Source organism: Acipenser ruthenus, chromosome 3 (genome assembly GCF_902713425.1).
Source record: "Acipenser ruthenus chromosome 3, fAciRut3.2 maternal haplotype, whole genome shotgun sequence".
Taxonomy (NCBI): domain Eukaryota; kingdom Metazoa; phylum Chordata; class Actinopteri; order Acipenseriformes; family Acipenseridae; genus Acipenser; species Acipenser ruthenus.
The window spans coordinates 53,482,142-53,500,997 of record NC_081191.1 but is presented as its reverse complement, the minus strand read 5'-3'; the positions used below and the strand labels follow the sequence as shown (position 1 = coordinate 53,500,997).

At 49.7% G+C, this 18,856-nt stretch overlaps 1 protein-coding gene across 2 annotated transcripts in view; it reads left to right on the top strand.

Annotated features, from left to right (window-relative positions):
• LOC131721005 (HERV-H LTR-associating protein 1) overlaps positions 1–18,856 on the top strand; it is an 89,554-nt gene that overhangs the window by 57,131 nt on the left and 13,567 nt on the right. For both annotated transcript variants that reach the window (XR_009319811.1, XM_059013788.1), the window contains 3 exons: positions 1,040–1,099; positions 1,536–1,580; positions 2,040–2,199. Coding sequence is in view for 1 of the 2 variants with exons in the window: in XM_059013788.1 (XP_058869771.1) it covers positions 1,040–1,099; positions 1,536–1,580; positions 2,040–2,199 (265 nt within the window). In the remaining variant the exon portion in view is untranslated. The remainder of the gene's footprint in view (positions 1–1,039; positions 1,100–1,535; positions 1,581–2,039; positions 2,200–18,856) is intronic.

The window sequence follows — 18,856 nt, the reverse complement described above, 5'->3', positions numbered from 1 at the left end:
AAAAAAAAAGGGTTTTCATTAGAAATCATAATCAAAATCAAACACTAAATGTGAATGCATGTATATGCACTAGCTTCAGGTCCAAAAGCACTTTACTTTAAAAAAATTACTGTATTCACCCCTAGATGGAAATCTTTTGATTTATATTTATTCATTGATAGCACCGTGATGCGTTGTTAGTATTTGGTAAATAAACTTGAGTTCTGAGAGGAGAACATACACAATTGAAAGTTGCAGATTTCTTTTTAGCTATTAAACAAATTAGTTTTGCTTTTGTTGGATAGCAAAAATAAGTATTTTTCAGGGGTAAGAAAAAAAAGGGAGTTATTGTTTACATTTACATATAAGAAGAGTTGTCAGACTGATGTGTAAATGTATGCTATACAATAACACATGTTTCTTCAAATGTCCAATATGCAAGTTTTCACAATGCTTTGCTCCATTTCTGATGGCAAAATGAAATCTTAATTAGCACAGAACGACGACCTTGAAATGGAAACGCACCAGTGACACAAGTGATAGGCTTGTTGTTGATTTTAACACTCCTGTTCTGTGTTTCGGGGAGGGGAAATGTCTTCACGCAAGGGGTGGTCGATATATGACATCATTGGACACACACTACAGTTCAGAGGCTATGTGTGCGCATACTGGGCCAAAGCCTGCTCAGGTCTATGCTTAAGTGTAAACGGGTGACTCAGATGTTAAGAATCTTCTAATCAGATCCACTCTGAGCCAGTTCAGGTCCGAGTTGCAAGTGTAAACACACTATTACGTTATTCATAAATGATACAAAATGCCCTTGTGGGGTACTGAAATATTGGTTTATGATGCTATGGACCTTGCTGAGCATACACTGAAAAAAAAATAAAAGGGGTCAATGATCTCATGAAAAACAGAAACACAACAAGAATTGGAAACCAGATAACATGAATGACACGTGGGAAAGAGAGTAATGATTGAACCATTTCCATTCTAACTTTAATATACATACAGCATATTATATATTACTAACATTCTGCAATGTTCCCTCTCTATGCAGCCCTTGTTGAAACAGCTACTTCTAGTACATTGGGGCAGCAATCCTCAACCCCTCCTTTTGGTATGTATGTATCAAATAGATGTCAGAAAAAGAGGCATACGTTCATATTTTACTGGACTTTTTACTGAGAGTTTATGATTCAGTTTTTATAGTTTACTAGTAGTTATGGCAGATAGAATAATGTCTCATACCATTTGGTGCACCATTGCCCCTTCATATGAACTTTAGTGTGGCAGCATTTACACTTTTTTGCCCTGTGCTTCAGTTCAGATACCATTAAGAATAGTATGTTGTCAAACAGGGATGATTATTCCTGCAGGGATCTGTAAATGTGGTCCCATACTGTATGTAAGTTTATATACAGAACACGTACATCTGCTATCAACCCTTTTTAAAAGGGTAGTACACTGAAAAACCATTTCAGTTCTTATCTGAAAGATAAATCATGATATTTCTAGAGGTTGGCTCAACTAAGTGTTTTTTACCCTTTTTTTAGCCACCTTTCCTATGACAGGAACCACCCCAAGACCACCTCGAAGTGGTAAGTGACACACTTTTTATTTACACAGCCAACCAATGTAAGATAGTATGGTTTTTATCACTGGTTTTAGTTGTTGTGACAATGAAATTCAATTTGTGGGTGAAAGAAATTAATACACTTCAATTTATATTCAGATTCAAACCTTATGATTGTTACAAAAAAGCAGGTAACTGTTCCCAGCTCCATTTTTTTAAAATATTGTAAATCCTTTTACTTTTAATATTTAAAAAATATTTAAGAAAGCTACTGTGTGGCCTATATTGAACTCATTTTGCTGCCCCTCTTGGTCACAAAGATATATACCTTTATAAGAAGAGCATTAGAGGGCTGTTGAAAGGTTTGACCTCAACAAATGAGAGAATATAAATTGGATACCTTCTAGCATATTACACACCATTATCGAGCTAGAGATTAAATTACATTGCTAAAGAAGATGTTTGTGTGCTATGTTTATTGTAGGCTGTCCTCGGGAAAAGCCAAAAGAAGTATCAGAACTTGTAACCACCCCTGTGCCAGTGACTATCAGTGTTGAGAAGTTAAATCCATGTATGTTGGAATTATGCAAGTTCTTCCAGCAATGTCTTTGTCGTGTATACACAAAGAAATTGGAAACCAGAAGGTAAATCAACTTGCTTGTTTGTGCTAATTGTCATGCTCATTAAATACAATACATGTACTTGCATAAGCAGGGTAATCCCTCAATGACAGTATTACTGTACCTATGAGAGCACGACACATTCATAACGTTCTAACTAGACCAATGATTAACAACTTTTACCAAGGTGGGATCCTTCTTGTTGTTTAGGGATGTTCCCAAAAATCACAACTACAATTAGAGAATACATTTCAACTGTTGTTTTGTAGAATTTTAGCAGGATAAATATTTTATTATTTTAAAATAGATGGAGAAGTAGCCGCTAGGATGTTAGGGTGAATGCTTTCAGGTTGGTGGATATATTCATCCAGCTTTTCCCAAAAGTTTTGGAAACTGCAGTTTCTCAAACCTCTACCTAGTATCAGTAAGTAATATCTCTAAATGTGCTTAACATTCTTTACACTTAAAAACCAAACAATGCCCTTACTCAGAAGAATAAGTCACAAATACTACTGCAATCAGGAAATGACTCCCAGCTTACTAAAGCCACATTGCCCATACACATGACTAATACTATAGGGAGACCAATCAACAACCCTGGTACACTAAAATATCGATCAATATTGAATAAATAAATAAATAAATAAAGGTGATATTGACATATATCATTTTATTTCCCATTCTTTCATGCTTACTTTGTGCTGAATTCTGGTATTTTAATAAGCATTGTTGCAAGACAAGGTGTTGTTTTGTAATGTTTTCCTATTTTTATGTTGCTATGCTTTGTCTGTATTTTGTAAGTTCTCGATGTAAAGGCAAGCTTGTGGAAAGTTACTGATAAGGAAACATTCCTTATTTCGGTAAGATATATGGAAGTTGTCAGTGTCTTGTACTCTTCCTGTGTCTTGTAATCTCTTGTAGTAATACGTCTTATTAGTAGGGTGTGTGTGTCAAATGCATGAATTATGAGTATGTTTATTAGAAGGACCAAAAAAAGGATTAAGTTGTAATGGAGAAAACTGCATTTTACACATTGAATTACAGATATTTAAATTTAATGGATAAAGAGTACACATAGCAATTTTGCTGCACAGCTTGAGTTTGCATGTTATCAAGATTCTTGTACTTTGTTAGATCGCTAGAGAATGGATCATAGAAAAAAAAAAACACACAGTTGAATCCACTTGCAGTGTTTGTGACTGTTAAATAAGCAACTGGATTCTTGATAGGATTTCTTGCTACCTTCTTAGTCCCCCTTAACCTATCATACCAATTTACCTATCTATCTGTCAACTGACTTTTTAGAAGGTGAATCTATAAATACAATATCCCCTTCAGTCACTGCATCCATAATTGTACCACTATACATTTCCTATCTGTGAATCTATTTTATAATGCTGTGATAGGATGGCTGGGTGGATAGACTCGGAGACAGTAACTGCAGGTTTCAAGCGCTGGGGCGCAAGTTTATTAAACAAAAAATAACTTTTTGCATCATTAGCCGGAGGAGTTCCAGGTCTTGCCATTTGGCCTCTCTCTTGCTCCCCCGTGACTTTTAGAAGTGCATAGAAGCTATCATGGCCCCATTGAGACTCAAGGCTTCAGAGTACTCAATTATTTGGAAGACAGGCTCATTTGTGCCCAGTTTCCAGCACAGGCAGATGCCCACATGGCACTTACGGTGAATGATGTGAAGAGGCAGCTCACGCCTTCTCAGACAGCCTCCTATCTAGGAGTGTGCTTGGACTCCAGGTCCATGCTGTCCACTCTTTCGGATGACAGAGTGCAGAGAATAGGTGCTATTTTAGCTCAACAGAGCGTTCAAGGTAGTGAAGTTCCAGAAACTTATGACCAGACCCTCTCTTTGGGTCTTCTGCACATGCTTCGGGAGAGCACAGGTGGACCTGCTTGCCTCCCAAGAATCGACCTATTGTCCCTTTTGGTTCTCAATAATGGGAGCCGGGGACCCGCTTGCAATAGATGCCTTGGCACACCAGTGGCCGAGGCAGCTTCTGTATGCCTTTCCTCCACGCGCCATGCTCTCGCTGTGCTTAGAAAAGATCAGATAGGACCAGGCCAGGGTCTTATTAGTAGCCCCTTATTGGCCCAGGAGACTGTGGTTCCCTTTCAAGTCGAAAATAACCATCAACATGAGATATTGCCGTCAGGCAGCACCGGTAGGCTGAGCTTTTATAGCAAAGCTGCCGATAGGCCCCCACGCCAGCTGCAGTGTAAGCCCGCCCCCCTGGGAGCTTACTTAACTGCGCGCGCGGGGATGCACTTCCTCTTTTGTCTTCAGCCTTGGTACGGTAGGTAATAGATAATAGAGCTTGTTAACTGATTGTACTCGATAAGCTTTACGCTTGAGAAGCTGGTTAATTACCCCTTCTCTGAGTTTATTTCAGTTACTGTGTTATTTAGGATTATATATATTTTCTTGTTAATATATATTTTATCCTTTCGCTTTGCTTCGGCATCGCGTCTTCGTGGTCTCCCGTCTTCCTTTTCTTATTGTTATTATTATAATATATAATTTATATTATATTTATTATTTGGGTTTTTGTGTATATATATTGTTATATATATTTTTTATTGTAGTTTTTTTCCCATACAGTATAAGGAAGACGACCACCAAGTGCATCAACTGTTGCCCTTATAAGCAGCACAATACCTTGTCTTTCGAGACTCAGACACAGTACTAGAGCACATAGCGTCTCCGCTTTGCGGGTCAGCTGACGTGGATCGTCTAGTGCAGTACACGTGCTCCGGCGCTTTCGGTGTCAGCGCTTAGGCGCCTGGTGTAGCGCTTCGGCGCCTAGTGCTTGGGCTCAGTGCACGCAACGCACCTGTGCACGCACCTCGACGCTCGGTGCCTTGGTGCACGCACCTCGACGCTCGGTGCCTCGGTGCACGCACCTCGACGCTCGGTGCTCGGTGCCTCGGTGCACGCACCTCGACGCTCGGTGCCTCGGTGCACGCACCTCGACGCTCGGTGCTCGGTGCCTCGGTGCACGCACCTCGACGCTCGGTGCTCGGTGCCTCGGTGCACGCACCTCGACGCTCGGTGCTCGGTGCCTCGGTGCACGCACCTCGACGCTCGGTGCTCGGTGCCTCGGTGCACGCACCTCGACGCTCGGTGCCTCGGTGCACGCACCTCGACGCTCGGTGCTCGGTGCACGCACCTCGACGCTCGGTGCTCGGTGCCTCGGTGCACGCACCTCGACGCTCGGTGCTCGGTGCCTCGGTGCACGCAGCTCGGCGCTCGGTGCCTCGGTGCACGCGCCTCGACGCTCGGTGCTCGGTGCCTTGGTGCACGCACCTCGACGCTCGGTGCACGTACCTCGACGCTCGGTGCTCGGTGCCTCGGTGCACGCACCTCGACGCTCGGTGCTCGGTGCACGCACCTTTGGTGCACGCACCTCGACGCTCGGTGCCTCAGTGCACGCACTTGACGTTTGTCTTTCAGTGCTTGGTGCACGCGCCTCAACGCACCTTAAAGCTGTTCGCTTGGTGCTCAGTGCTTAACGCTCGGCGCTCCTATTACTGGCACGGTACGCTTCGGCATACAACGTGCTGCACCATGTCATTTCACCGCTGTGTCACCTGTGGGACGAAGTTACCGGCTAATGACCCGCATGAGGACTGCGTGTCCTGTCTGGGGCCGGAGCATGCGACATCTGCTTTGGCAGACAAAGCCTTTTGCACGTTATGTGCAAGCTTTCAGACGTGCACTCTGCGTCGTAGGGCGAGGAGAGCAGTCGGGGATCGCTCCCCTTCATCTGGGTCGTCACACACCCTTTCCGCCCCGCAGCCTTCTTTGGCTTCCCCGCCAGCGAAGCTGCCTTTTTCCAGGAGTTCGCCTTCCCAGGTTACCCCTGGTCAACGATCTCCTGACGTTAGGCGTAAGAGAGACCGCTCCCACAGCCTTTCTGTAATGCGAGGCCCTTCTCCTCGCGGCGAACGCCCCCGTCAGATCTCGAGATCCCGCTCTAGATCGCCCCGAAGGAGAGGACATTCCCGTTCTCCTCGTCGCGACAGGCGAGGTGGTGTAACTGAGCTCACTAATAAGATGTCTCAGTTTATGGACCTTATGATGGGGCAGCAATCGCTGCTCATGTCCCTTCCCACAGCTCGGGCCGCAGAGGAGCCAGTCAGACCGGCTGTCAACCAGCCGATCATCCTACCACAACCCCTGTCCGTTCCAGTTGCGCAACAGGACGCATGGGACATGGATGCTATCTCTCGAGATGCATCAGAGGGTGAGCCTCTCCACGGAGAGGATAGTGTGGAGGCAGAGCTCACGTCCCACCACTCAGAGTCTGAGATGGAGGTAGGCGTAGATGACTCTTTATGGTCCCTAGTAGAGCGGGCGACTCGCCACCTGGGCTTAGAATGGCCTGCCACTGAAGAACCTAGGCGCTCTCTTTTTGAGTCGCCTTTGGCACAGGGCCAGCAGTCTAGGACGCTTCCGGCCTTCCCAGACTTTGTTAAGGAGGTGCAGTCCACTTGGGGGACTCCAGCCTCCGCCCCGGCAACCTCGCGTAAGGCGGCTGCCTTTACCATGCAAGGTGCGAGTGAAGCGGGTCTGGCGTCATTTCCGCCAGTTGGCGCTGCGTTCGCAGCGTTGGTGAAGTCACCAACACTCTCTGGGTTGGTGAAAGACCCCACCTGCCCTAACAAGCAGTGCAGGATCACTGAGGTGCACCTCAAGAGGGGCTATTCGGCGGCTACAGAGGCAGTTAGGCTGTCCAATCTGGCCAGCCTCCTCTCAGTTTATCAGGCTGCGCTAATAAAGGATCTCCCAGACTACCCTTCGGTGTCTCTGAGAGCGGAGTTGGGGCTAGTTGCCCAACTGCTGGTCAAGCTAGCCCAGCTTAACGCGCGGGCCCAGGGCAGGAGCATCGCGTCTCTGGTGGTGGCCAGACGACAGCTCTGGCTCTCGCTGGCGAGAGTCCAGGAGCATGACAAAGCTCCCTTGTTGGATGCCCCAATTACACCGGGGCACACATTTGGCCCAGCGGTGGAAGAGATGCTGCAAAGCTCAGCTAAGGCTAGAGAGGCATCACAGCAGTTGGCTACGATATGGCCGCGTAGGCCTTTCCAGGTCAAACGCCCACAAGAACATCAGTGGCGTAGAACACCACCGCAACACCAGCCGCGTCCAGGGGGTACTAAGACCACCCCGGCGGATACAGCAGCGCGTGGCCAAATCCCAAGGGGACGACCGCAGCGCACAGGGTGGCGACCTAGAGGAGGCGGCAGACCACGCCCTCGTGGCTCTGGCCAGGCCCCTCGTGAGCGAGCGAAGCCTAAGCAGCACTGAGAAAACCAGGCAGCCATTAACCCAACCCTATACTGTTCCACAGCTTCTGTTTTGGCAACAATGCACCAGCGATATCTGGGTGCGCAAAACTATACTCACCGGGTACACCCTTCAGTTCCGGTTAAACCCCCCCCCCTTCAGGGGGGTGGTGGTAACTGTAGTGAAGGACGTGGTTCAGTCCTCAGCTCTGAATGTGGAAATACAGGCATTGCTCAGGAAGCGTGCCATTCAACTAGTAGACCCTGCTCTGACCGACCAGGGGTTCTACTCCAAATACTTCCTTGTGCCAAAGAAGGACGGCGGGCTCCGCCCTATTCTAGACCTGCGTGTACTGAACAAATACCTACGGGTATTGTCGTTCAAGATGCTCACGCACAGGCACATTGTCCAGTCTGTCCGGCAGGGCGACTGGTTTACCACCATAGATCTGACAGATGCGTACTTTCACGTTCCCATCTGTCCGGGTCACAGGAAGTATCTACGATTCGCATTCCAGAGCAGGGTCTACGAGTTTTGCGTCCTGCCATTCGATCTGTCTCTAGCTCCTCGAACCTTTTCGAAGTGTATGGACGCCATTTTAGCTCCTTTGCGGGCTGAAGGCGTCCGACTGCTGAACTATCTGGACGACTGGCTCGTCTGCGCGCAGTCAAAGGAGCAGCTGGCACAGCACACAGTGATGGTTACAGACCATCTTCAGCGGCTAGGTCTGAAGGTCAATCCAGACAAGAGCCGCCTCGTGCCCAGCCAACAGACCGAGTTTTTGGGTCTGCATCTGGACTCAGTGTCCATGGAAGCAACCCTATCGACACAAAGAGTTGCCTCATTGGAGCGGTGTCTCTCCCTATTCAGGTTGAGAGAAACAGTCAGCATGGAGCTCTGTCAGCGCATGCTGGGGTTGATGGCTGCTGCCTCGCAAGCCCTTCCTTTGGGCTTACTACACCAGAGACCTCTGCAGGCCTGGTTCAATGCCTTCGCGTTGCACCCGCGGAGAGACAAGCACCGCAGGTTGAGGGTATCCCGAACCTGCTGGAAAGCATTACGCTGGTGGAAAGTTCAGTCGAACATCTGCCAGGGAGTGCGCTTGGGTCCCATCTTCCGAAGGGAAGTTATCACAACCGACGCTTCCAACCAAGGTTGGGGAGCAGTCTGGAACGGGACAGGGACCCGTGGAGTGTGGTCAGGACCCTGGAAGTCAGCCCACATCAATGCTCTGGAACTCAGAGCAGTGGACCTCGCCCTTCGGCACTTCTTGCCAGTGCTTCTAGACAAGCACGTGTTAGTGCGGTCAGACAACACCACAGTAGTGGCGTATATCAATCGCCAGGGCGGATTGCGGTCCCCCGGTCTTCACCGGATGGTAACGCGGCTGTTGCTCTGGGCTCAACCGCGTTTAGCCTCTCTGCGTGCAGTTCATCTGCCGGGCAGAGTCAATTACGCAGCGGATCTCCTGTCCAGAGGAGGTCCTCTTGCGGGCGAATGGCGTCTTCACCCTCGGGTGGTAGAGCGCATCTGGGAATGGTTTGGCACAGCGCAAGTCGATCTCTTCGCTTCGCGAGAGACCACGCACTGTCCCCTATGGTTCTCGGTGAAGGACCTCGACAGCCCCCTGGGGGTGGATGCACTGGCTCACGAATGGCCGCCAGGGCTCCTGTATGCCTTTCCACCGATTCCGATGCTCCCCGCCTTCTTGGAGAAGGTCAGGGTAGAGCGAGCGACAGTGATTCTGATCGCTCCTCGGTGGCCTCGGAGAATATGGTTCCCGAGTCTAGTGCAATTACTGCACGGTCGCCCGAGGGAGCTCCCTCTGCGAGCGGACCTGTTGTCCCAAGCTCAAGGAGAGCTTTGGCATCCGAACCCCAAACTCATGCAGTTATGGGTTTGGCCCCTGAGCGGGAGCGCCTGTCAGCCTTAGGGCTTTCGACTGCAGTTATATCGACCATCCAGAGTGCGAGAGCGCCCTCTACTAGGTCGCAGTATGCGTATAAGTGGCAGTTGTTTCAGAGTTGGTGTCTGGCTGAGAGCCACGACCCAGTCTCCTGTCCTATGGCAGTAATATTGCAGTTTCTACAGAAACTGCTGGATGAAGGGAAATCTCCTTCTACACTTAAAGTGTATTTAGCCGCCATTTCGGCTTGTCATGTACGCATTGACGGTTTATCACCTGGTTGCCATTTTTTGGCATCTCAGTTTCTGAAAGGCGCAAGACGCTTGCGGCCTCCAAGAACGACCAGTTTACCTTGATGTGGTGCTAGAAGCCCTTACCAAGGCACCGTTTGAGCCTCTCCACAGCGTGGATATGAAGCTCATATCTATTAAGACTGCATTTTTGCTGGCTGTGGTATCAGCAAAACGCGTGAGCGAGTTACATGCACTTTCAGTGCATCCTTCTTGTACTCGTTTTGCAGGAGACGGTTCTAAGGTCTCCATGCGCCCTAATCCGGCCTTTTTACCAAAGGTTATATCCCCGTTCCACATGAACCAGTCAGTCGAGTTGATGGCGTTCCATCCTCCTCCTTTTTCTTCCCCAGAGGAAGAGCGGTGTGACAGGAATGGCTGAGTGGTCTGACGTCACGGCAGAAGAAGGGACAACAAAAACAAAAAGGTATTGTGCAGTGGCGCGGGCGCCGTTTTATTTAATGAATCCAAAAAAATAAATAAAATATTTAAACAGAAAACAGTCGCTCACAGAGCAAAATAAATAATTAAACAAAAAGAAATCACTAACACAAAAACACAGGTCAGGCTGGGCACATCGCCGTCACTGTTCCTGTTTACTGTTAGTTTCGTTTTAATCCTCTCGCTCTCCGTCTCTCTACTCCAAACACCCACCCACAAGTGCAGAGAGCTGCAGGTTTATATACTCTGGCCGAGGGATTAACTAGTTGTTAATTATCTTATTATCCCTCGGCCAGAGTCTGCATGCGTTTGGTAAGGATGCATGACTGTCAGCTAGTTAAATAATCAGTAGCTGATCAGCCATGCATCCTCACGGGGTTTTTAAATATAATAATAAAAGACGCGGCGCTTTTACCCGCGCCTCAAACAAAAATACAAATAATAATACAGAGGGGCGGGACACTCCGCCACACATGCCCCCCCTTGTGCGCAGCACACATGGCCTTTTCGGCCACCTCCCCCCTTAATCCCCAAAGTCCCGGTTAGCAGTCCCGGCGCAGGAACAGGGGCAGCAACGGACCAAAGGTGGCGGCCACGGTGGGATGTCTTCCTCCCACCCAAACAGCCGTAGCGTTCCAAAGGCCCGCGCACCGGCCGGCTCCTCTGGCCAAAAAAATTTTGGGGGTGGTCTCCAGACCTGCCCCCCCTTCTTCATGGCCGGCCGCTCCCCTCCGTGGGGCTCCGGCCACCCTTTCTCCTGCAGCGAAATTGCTGCGGGGGAAGCTGGTCTCCTGACCTCCCCCCCCTTCTTCATGGCTGGTAGCTGCCCTTCACGGGGCTCCAGCCACAGTATTTCCTGCCGCGAAAGTGCGGCTGGGGGAGCTGGTCTCCTGACCTCCCCCCCTTTCTTCATGGCCGGCAGCTCCCCTCCGTGGGGCTCCGACCACATGATCTCCGGCCGCGAAAGTGCGGCTGGGGGAGCTGGTCTCCGGACCTCTCCCCCTTTCTTCATAGCCGTCCGTTCCCCTCCGTAGGGCTCCGGCCATAGTGTAGTGACCCCAGGCGAAGCAGGATCCCTGGCGACCCCAGGCGAAGCAGGATCCCTGGCGACCCCAGGCGAAGCAGGATCCCTGGCGACCCCAGGCGACGGCAGCGGACCCTCGGGAGGCGACGGCAGCGGTGTCGGACCCTCGGGAGGCGACGGCAGCGGAGGCGGACCCTCGGGAGGCGACCGCAGCGGCAGCGGACCCTCGGGAGGCGACGGCAGCGGCAGCGGACCCTCGGGAGGCGACGGCAGCGGCAGCGGACCCTCGGGAGGCGACGGCAGCGGCAGCGGACCCTCAGGAGGTGAACTCGGGAGAGGAGCCCCTGGCCATGGAGGCGGCAGCGGGAGCTCCACTTCTCCCTCGTTCCCTGTAGCTGGTGGCTCTCCAGGTGATGTGGAGCAACAGGCAGCCCCAGGTGATGCAGAGCAACAGGCAGCCCCAGGCGATGCGAGGCAGGCATCCCTGGGTGGTGCGAGGCAGGGCAGGAGCAGTCCTTCCCATGACGGTGGATGTGGAACCAGCAGGTATTCACCCTCTGCTGGTGGAGGTGGGAGGGGAAAGCAGTCCTCCCACAGTGGCTGAGGCGGAACCAGCAGGTATTCACCCTCTGCTGGTGGAGCTGGATGTGGCAAGCAGTCCTCCCACGGCGGTTGAGGCAGAACCAGCAGGCATTCACCCTCTGCTGGTGGAGGTGGGAGGGGCAAGCAGTCCTCCCACGACGGTGGAGGCAGAACCAGCAGGCATTCACCCTCTGCTGGTGGAGGTGGGAGGGGCAAGCAGTCCTCCCACGACGGTGGAGGCAGAACCAGCAGGCATTCACCCTCTGCTGGTGGAGGTGGGAGGGGCAAGCAGTCCTCCCACGATGGTGGAGGCGGAACCAGCAGGCATTCACCCTCTGCTGGTGGAGGTGGCGGAGGCAGAGGCAGCTCTTGCTGCTCTGCTCCTGGTGGTGGTGGAAACAGAGGCAGCTCCTGCTGCTCTGCTCCTGGTGGTGGTGGAGACAGTGGCGAGGGCTCCTCACCCCCTAACGCTGGAGACGGCAGCCATGGCTCCTCTCCCTCTGGTGTTGGAGACGGCAGCACTGGCTCCTCTCCCTCGGGCGCTGGAGACGGCAGCGATGGCTCCTCTCCCTCTGGCGCTGGAGACGGCAGCACTGGCTCCTCTCCCTCGGGCGCTGGAGACGGCAGCGATGGCTCCTCTCCCTCTGGCGCTGGAGATGGCAGTGATGACTCTTCTCCCTCTGGCGCTGGAGACGGCAGCGATGGCTCCTCTCCCTCTGGCGCTGGAGACGGCAGCGATGGCTCCTCTCCCTCTGGCGCTGGAGACGGCAGCGATGGCTCCTCTCCCTCTGGCGCTGGAGAAGGCAGCGATGGCTCCTCTCCCTCGGGCGCTGGAGACGGCAGCGATGGCTCCTCTCCCTCTGGCGCTGGAGAAGGCAGCGATGGCTCCTCTCCCTTTGGCGCTGGAGACGGCAGCGATGGCTCCTCTCCCTCTGGCGCTGGAGACGGCAGCGATGTCTCCTCTCCCTTTGGCGCTGGAGAAGGCAGCGATGGCTCCTCTCCCTCTGGCGCTGGAGACGGCAGCGATGGCCCTTCTCCCTCTGGCGCTGGAGAAGGCAGCGATGGCTCTTCTCCCTCTGGTGTTGGAGACGGCAGCGATGGCTCCTCTCCCTCTGGCGCTGGAGACGGCAGCGATGGCCCTTCTCCCTCTGGCGCTGGAGAAGGCAGCGATGGCTCTTCTCCCTCTGGTGCTGGAGAAGGCAGCGATGGCTCCTCTCCCTTTGGCGCTGGAGACGGCAGCGATGGCTCCTCTCCCTCTGGCGCTGGAGAAGGCAGTGATGGCTCTTCACCCTCTGGCGCTGGAGAAGGCAGTGATGGCTCTTCTCCCTCTGGCGCTGGAGACGGCAGCGATGGCTCCTCTCCCTCTGGCGCTGCAGACGGCAGCGATGGCTCCTCTCCCTCTGGCGCTGGAGACGGCAGCGATGGCTCCTCTCCCTCTGGCGCTGGAGACGGCAGCGATGGCTCCTCTCCCTCTGGCGCTGGAGAAGGCAGCGATGACTCTTCTCCCTCTGGCGCTGGAGATGGCAGCGGCTGGGCTTTTCCCGATGGAGCTGGAGATAGCGGTAACCCTGCCATATCTGCAGCCAGGTAGCGGATTACCATGTCCGCAACCTCTGGGAGGGACACTGGGCAGTGTTGCTTTTCCCAGGCTTCCCATCGCTCTCCATCTCTGGCCCACAGGAGGTTGATCACATCAGGGAGAGCCTCTTCAGCATTCCTCCCAGGCTCCACCAGCCAGCCCCAGATTCCCTCAGAGGAGAGTGAACTCCTCTTAGCCAGCGGGCCCTCTCCCCCTGACGCCGGACGCTCAGGCTCCTCCATCTCCTGCCATGGAGGGGGTTGGTCTGGTGCCACGTGCCCGACCTCACCAACCGCGAAGCACCACTCCTCACCCTTCAGGCAGGTGAGGCAGATGTCCAGTGTGGCAAGGTAAGGCTGCTGCTGCTGCGCCTCCTGCTGCTGTTGTTGCTGCTGCTGCTTTCTCCTCCGGCTACTTTTCCCCATTTTTATTTATTTATTTTTATTTATTTTTTTTTCAACAAAAAAAAAAAAACACACAAAAATACTTTTTGAAAAAAACAAAAAAAACGTCCTTATCCTTTCCTGGTCCGGCTGTTGGAGGCGTTGTTTGTCCCACCTCGGACACCATATGTGACAGGAATGGCTGAGTGGTCTGACGTCACGGCAGAAGAAGGGACAACAAAAACAAAAAGGTATTGTGCAGTGGCGCGGGCGCCGTTTTATTTAATGAATCCAAAAAAATAAATAAAATATTTAAACAGAAAACAGTCGCTCACAGAGCAAAATAAATAATTAAACAAAAAGAAATCACTAACACAAAAACACAGGTCAGGCTGGGCACATCGCCGTCACTGTTCCTGTTTACTGTTAGTTTCGTTTTAATCCTCTCGCTCTCCGTCTCTCTACTCCAAACACCCACCCACAAGTGCAGAGAGCTGCAGGTTTATATACTCTGGCCGAGGGATTAACTAGTTGTTAATTATCTTATTATCCCTCGGCCAGAGTCTGCATGCGTTTGGTAAGGATGCATGACTGTCAGCTAGTTAAATAATCAGTAGCTGATCAGCCATGCATCCTCACGGGGTTTTTAAATATAATAATAAAAGACGCGGCGCTTTTACCCGCGCCTCAAACAAAAATACAAATAATAATACAGAGGGGCGGGACACTCCGCCACAAGCGGTTACACATGCTCTGCCCCGTGAGGGCATTGAGGTGTTATATTGACCGTACAAAGACTGTGAGGCAGACAGAACAGTTGTTCATATGCCATGGTTCTAGATCTTTGGGTCAGTCGCTGTCTAAACACAGCGCCTTTCCCACTGGATAGTGGATGCTATTAAATTAGCGTATGAATCTGCAGGCCTTCCACCACCAGGGCAGTTGAAGGCGCATTCTACCAGGGGTATGGCGACATCCTGGGCCCTCTTTCGAGGGGTGCCGGTGTCTGATATTTGCGCGGCAGCCAGTTGGGCTACGCCGCATACTTTCATGAGGTTTTACAGGTTAAATGTACTGGATTCCTCTGCTCCACTGTTTGGAGCATCTGTTTTACACTCTACGACGCCTAAGGATGCGGACGTATAGAGTGGTTGATAGCATGGTGTTGACTGTTCCACCTTTTAGACAGGTGTCATTACGAGCATAGACGCTGAGGCGCAGCACCGCATATGCCTAGATGTACTGCCTACGCAGTTGCGTTATGACGTAAGTCTGTCCTACTGCCGAGAATCCTCCCTCGCGACAGCTAGGGTACACTGTATCCCATGTTGATGGTTATTTTCGACTTGAAAGGGAACGATGGGTTGCGGATGCAACCCCGGTTCCCTGAAAGAGAAAATAACCATCAAGCTGCGAGGTCGCTCCGGTAGCCTTCACGGCCTGAAGAGCAAAAGAGGAAGTGCATTCCCGCGCGCGCAGTTAAGTAAGCTCCCAGGGGGGCAGGCTTACACTGCAGCTGGCGTGGGGGCCTATCGGCAGCTTTGCTATAAAAGCTCAGCCTACCGGTGCTGCCTGACGGCAATATCTCATGTTGATGGTTATTTTCTCTTTCAGGGAACCGGGGTTGCATCCGCAACCCATCGTTTTCAACCCTGATACAGCTCCTGAAAAGCCAGCCATGGAGCCAACCGAAACGCTGTGACCTGCTCAGTCAGGCGTGGGGGACATTGTGGCATCCCGACAACAGAACCCGGTGTTGCTTCACAACCACTGCACATTTTTCTTGTGTCTTTTGTTTTCATTTTTGTAGCAGACCCTGTACCTTTTTTACGGTCTCTGCTTCCCTTGTATTGGAGGGATAGTATCCCCTTCAGTCACTACATCCATAATTGTACCACTATACACATAGCACAAATGCCGCAGACACCTGCTTTATAGCCTTGTACCCAGTGCTGTGTTTTGATAGTATTTCATCATAGCACTGCCATTTCAAACCAAAGAGCTTCCCGTTTGCAGCTGGCTTACCTGTAAAGTAGCTGCATGCTCTTTTGTTTGTACAGTTTGTACTGTTCTTGTTTCCACATCCTCTTCATCGTCATCGCTGAGAGATAAGTCAGCATCACTGTCACTGGTATCGAAATCCTCCCGTGTGTCGCTCTCCATGTACGTTGCCATGTTTAGCTTTCGCTGAAAACTATATAAACTACAACTAAACAAGTAAAACTAATAATAAAAAAATAATAATTTAAAACACTATATATATATATATATATATATATATATATACAGACGTGCTCAAATTTGTTGGTACCCTTACAGCTCATTGAAATAATGCTTCATTCCTCCTGAAAAGTGATGAAATTAAAAGCTGTTTTATCATGTATACTTGCATGCCTTTGGTATGTCATAGAATAAAGCAAAGAAGCTGTGAAAAAAGATGAATTATTGCTTATTCTACAAAGATATTCTAAAATGGCCTGGACACATTTGTTGGTACCCCTTAGAAAAGATAATAAATAATTGGATTATAGTGATATTTCAAACTAATTAGTTTCTTTAATTAGTATCACACATGTCTCTAATCTTGTAATCAGTCATTCAGCCTATTTAAATGGAGAAAAGTAGTCACTGTGCTGTTTGGTATCATTGTGTGCACCACACTGAACATGGACCAGAGAAAGCAAAGGAGAGAGTTGTCTGAGGAGATCAGAAAGAAAATAATAGACAAGCATGGTAAAGGTAAAGGCTACAAGACCATCTCCAAGCAGCTTGATGTTCCTGTGACAACAGTTGCAAATATTATTAAGAAGTTTAAGGTCCATGGAACTGTAGCCAACCTCCCTGGGCGCGGCCGCAAGAGGAAAATCGACCCCAGAGTGAACAGAAGGATAGTGCGAATGGTAGAAAAAGAACCAAGGTTAACTGCCAAAGAGATACAAGCTGAACTCCAAGGTGAAGGTACGCCAGTTTCTTATCGCACCATCCGTCGCTTTTTGAGCGAAAGTGGGCTCCATGGAAGAAGACCCAGGAGGACTCCACTTTTGAAAGAAAAACATAAAAGCGCCAGACTGGAATTTGCTAAAATGCATATTGACAAGCCACAATCCTTCTGGGAGAATGTCCTTTGGACAGATGAGTCAAAACTGGAGCTTTTTGGCAAGTCACATCAGCTCTATGTTCACAGACGAAAAAATGAAGCTTTCAAAGAAAAGAACACCATACCTACAGTGAAACATGGAGGAGGCTCAGTTATGTTTTGGGGCTGCTTTGCTGCGCCTGGCACAGGGTGCCTTGAATCTGTGCAGGGCACAATGAAATCTCAAGACCATCAAGGCATTCTGGAGCGAAACGTACTGCCCAGTGTCAGAAAGCTCTGTCTCAGTCGCAGGTCATGGGTCCTCCAACAGGATAATGACCCAAAACACACAGCTAAAAGCACCCAAGAATGGATAAGAACAAAACATTGGACTATTCTGAAGTGGCCTTCTATGAGTCCTGATCTGAATCCTATCGAACATCTATGGAAAGAGCTGAAACTTGCAGTCTGGAGAAGGCACCCATCAAACCTGAGACAGCTGGAGCAGTTTGCTCAGGAAGAGTGGGCCAAACTACCTGTTAACAGGTGCAGAAGTCTCATTGAGAGCTACAGCAAAACGTTTGATTGCAGTGATTGCCTCTAAAGGTTGTGCAACAAAATATTAGGTTAGCGGTCCCATCATTTTTGTCCATGCCATTTTCATTTGTTTTCTTATTTACAATATTGTGTTGAATAAAAAATCAAAAGCAAAGTCTGATTTCTATTAAATATGGAATAAACAATGGTGGATGCCAATTACTTTTGTCAGTTTCAAGTTATTTCAGAGAAAATTGTGCATTCTTCGTTTTTTGTGGAGGGGTACCAACAAATTTGAGCACGTCTGTATATATATATATACAGTGCCTTGTGAAAGTATTCGGCCCCCTTGAACTTTGCGACCTTTTGCCACATTTCAGGCTTCAAACATAAAGATATGAAACTGTAATTTTTTGTGAAGAATCAACAACAAGTGGGACACAATCATGAAGTGGAACGAAATTTATTGGATATTTCAAACTTTTTTAACAAATAAAAAACTGAAAAATTGGGTGTGCAAAATTATTCAGCCCCCTTAAGTTAATACTTTGTAGCGCCACCTTTTGCTGCGATTACAGCTGTAAGTCGCTTGGGGTATGTCTCTATCAGTTTTGCACATCGAGAGACTGAAATTTTTGCCCATTCCTCCTTGCAAAACAGCTCGAGCTCAGTGAGGTTGGATGGAGAGCATTTGTGAACAGCAGTTTTCAGTTCTTTCCACAGATTCTCGATTGGATTCAGGTCTGGACTTTGACTTGGCCATTCTAACACCTGGATATGTTTATTTGTGAACCATTCCATTGTAGATTTTGCTTTATTAAATCTCCGTCCCAGTCTCAGGTCTTTTGCAGACTCCATCAAGTTTTCTTCCAGAATGGTCCTGTATTTGGCTCCATCCATCTTCCCATCAATTTTAACCATCTTCCCTGTCCCTGCTGAAGAAAAGCAGGCCCAAACCATGATGCTGCCACCACCATGTTTGACAGTGGGGATGGTGTGTTCAGGGTGATGAGCTGTGTTGCTTTTACGCCAAACATAACGTTTTGCATTGTTGCCAAAAAGTTCGATTTTGGTTTCATCTGACCAGAGCACCTTCTTCCACATGTTTGGTGTGTCTCCCAGGTGGCTTGTGGCAAACTGTAAACAACACTTTTTATGGATATCTTTAAGAAATGGCTTTCTTCTTGCCACTCTTCCATAAAGGCCAGATTTGTGCAGTATACGACTGATTGTTGTCCTATGGACAGAGTCTCCCACCTCAGCTGTAGATCTCTGCAGTTCATCCAGAGTGATCATGGGCCTCTTGGCTGCATCTCTGATCAGTTTTCTCCTTGTATGAGCTGAAAGTTTAGAGGGACGGCCAGGTCTTGGTAGATTTGCAGTGGTCTGATACTCCTTCCATTTCAATATTATCGTTTGCACAGTGCTCCTTGGGATGTTTAAAGCTTGGGAAATCTTTTTGTATCCAAATCCGGCTTTAAACTTCTCCACAACAGTATCTCGGACCTGCCTGGTGTGTTCCTTGTTCTTCATGATGCTCTCTGCGCTTTAAACGGACCTC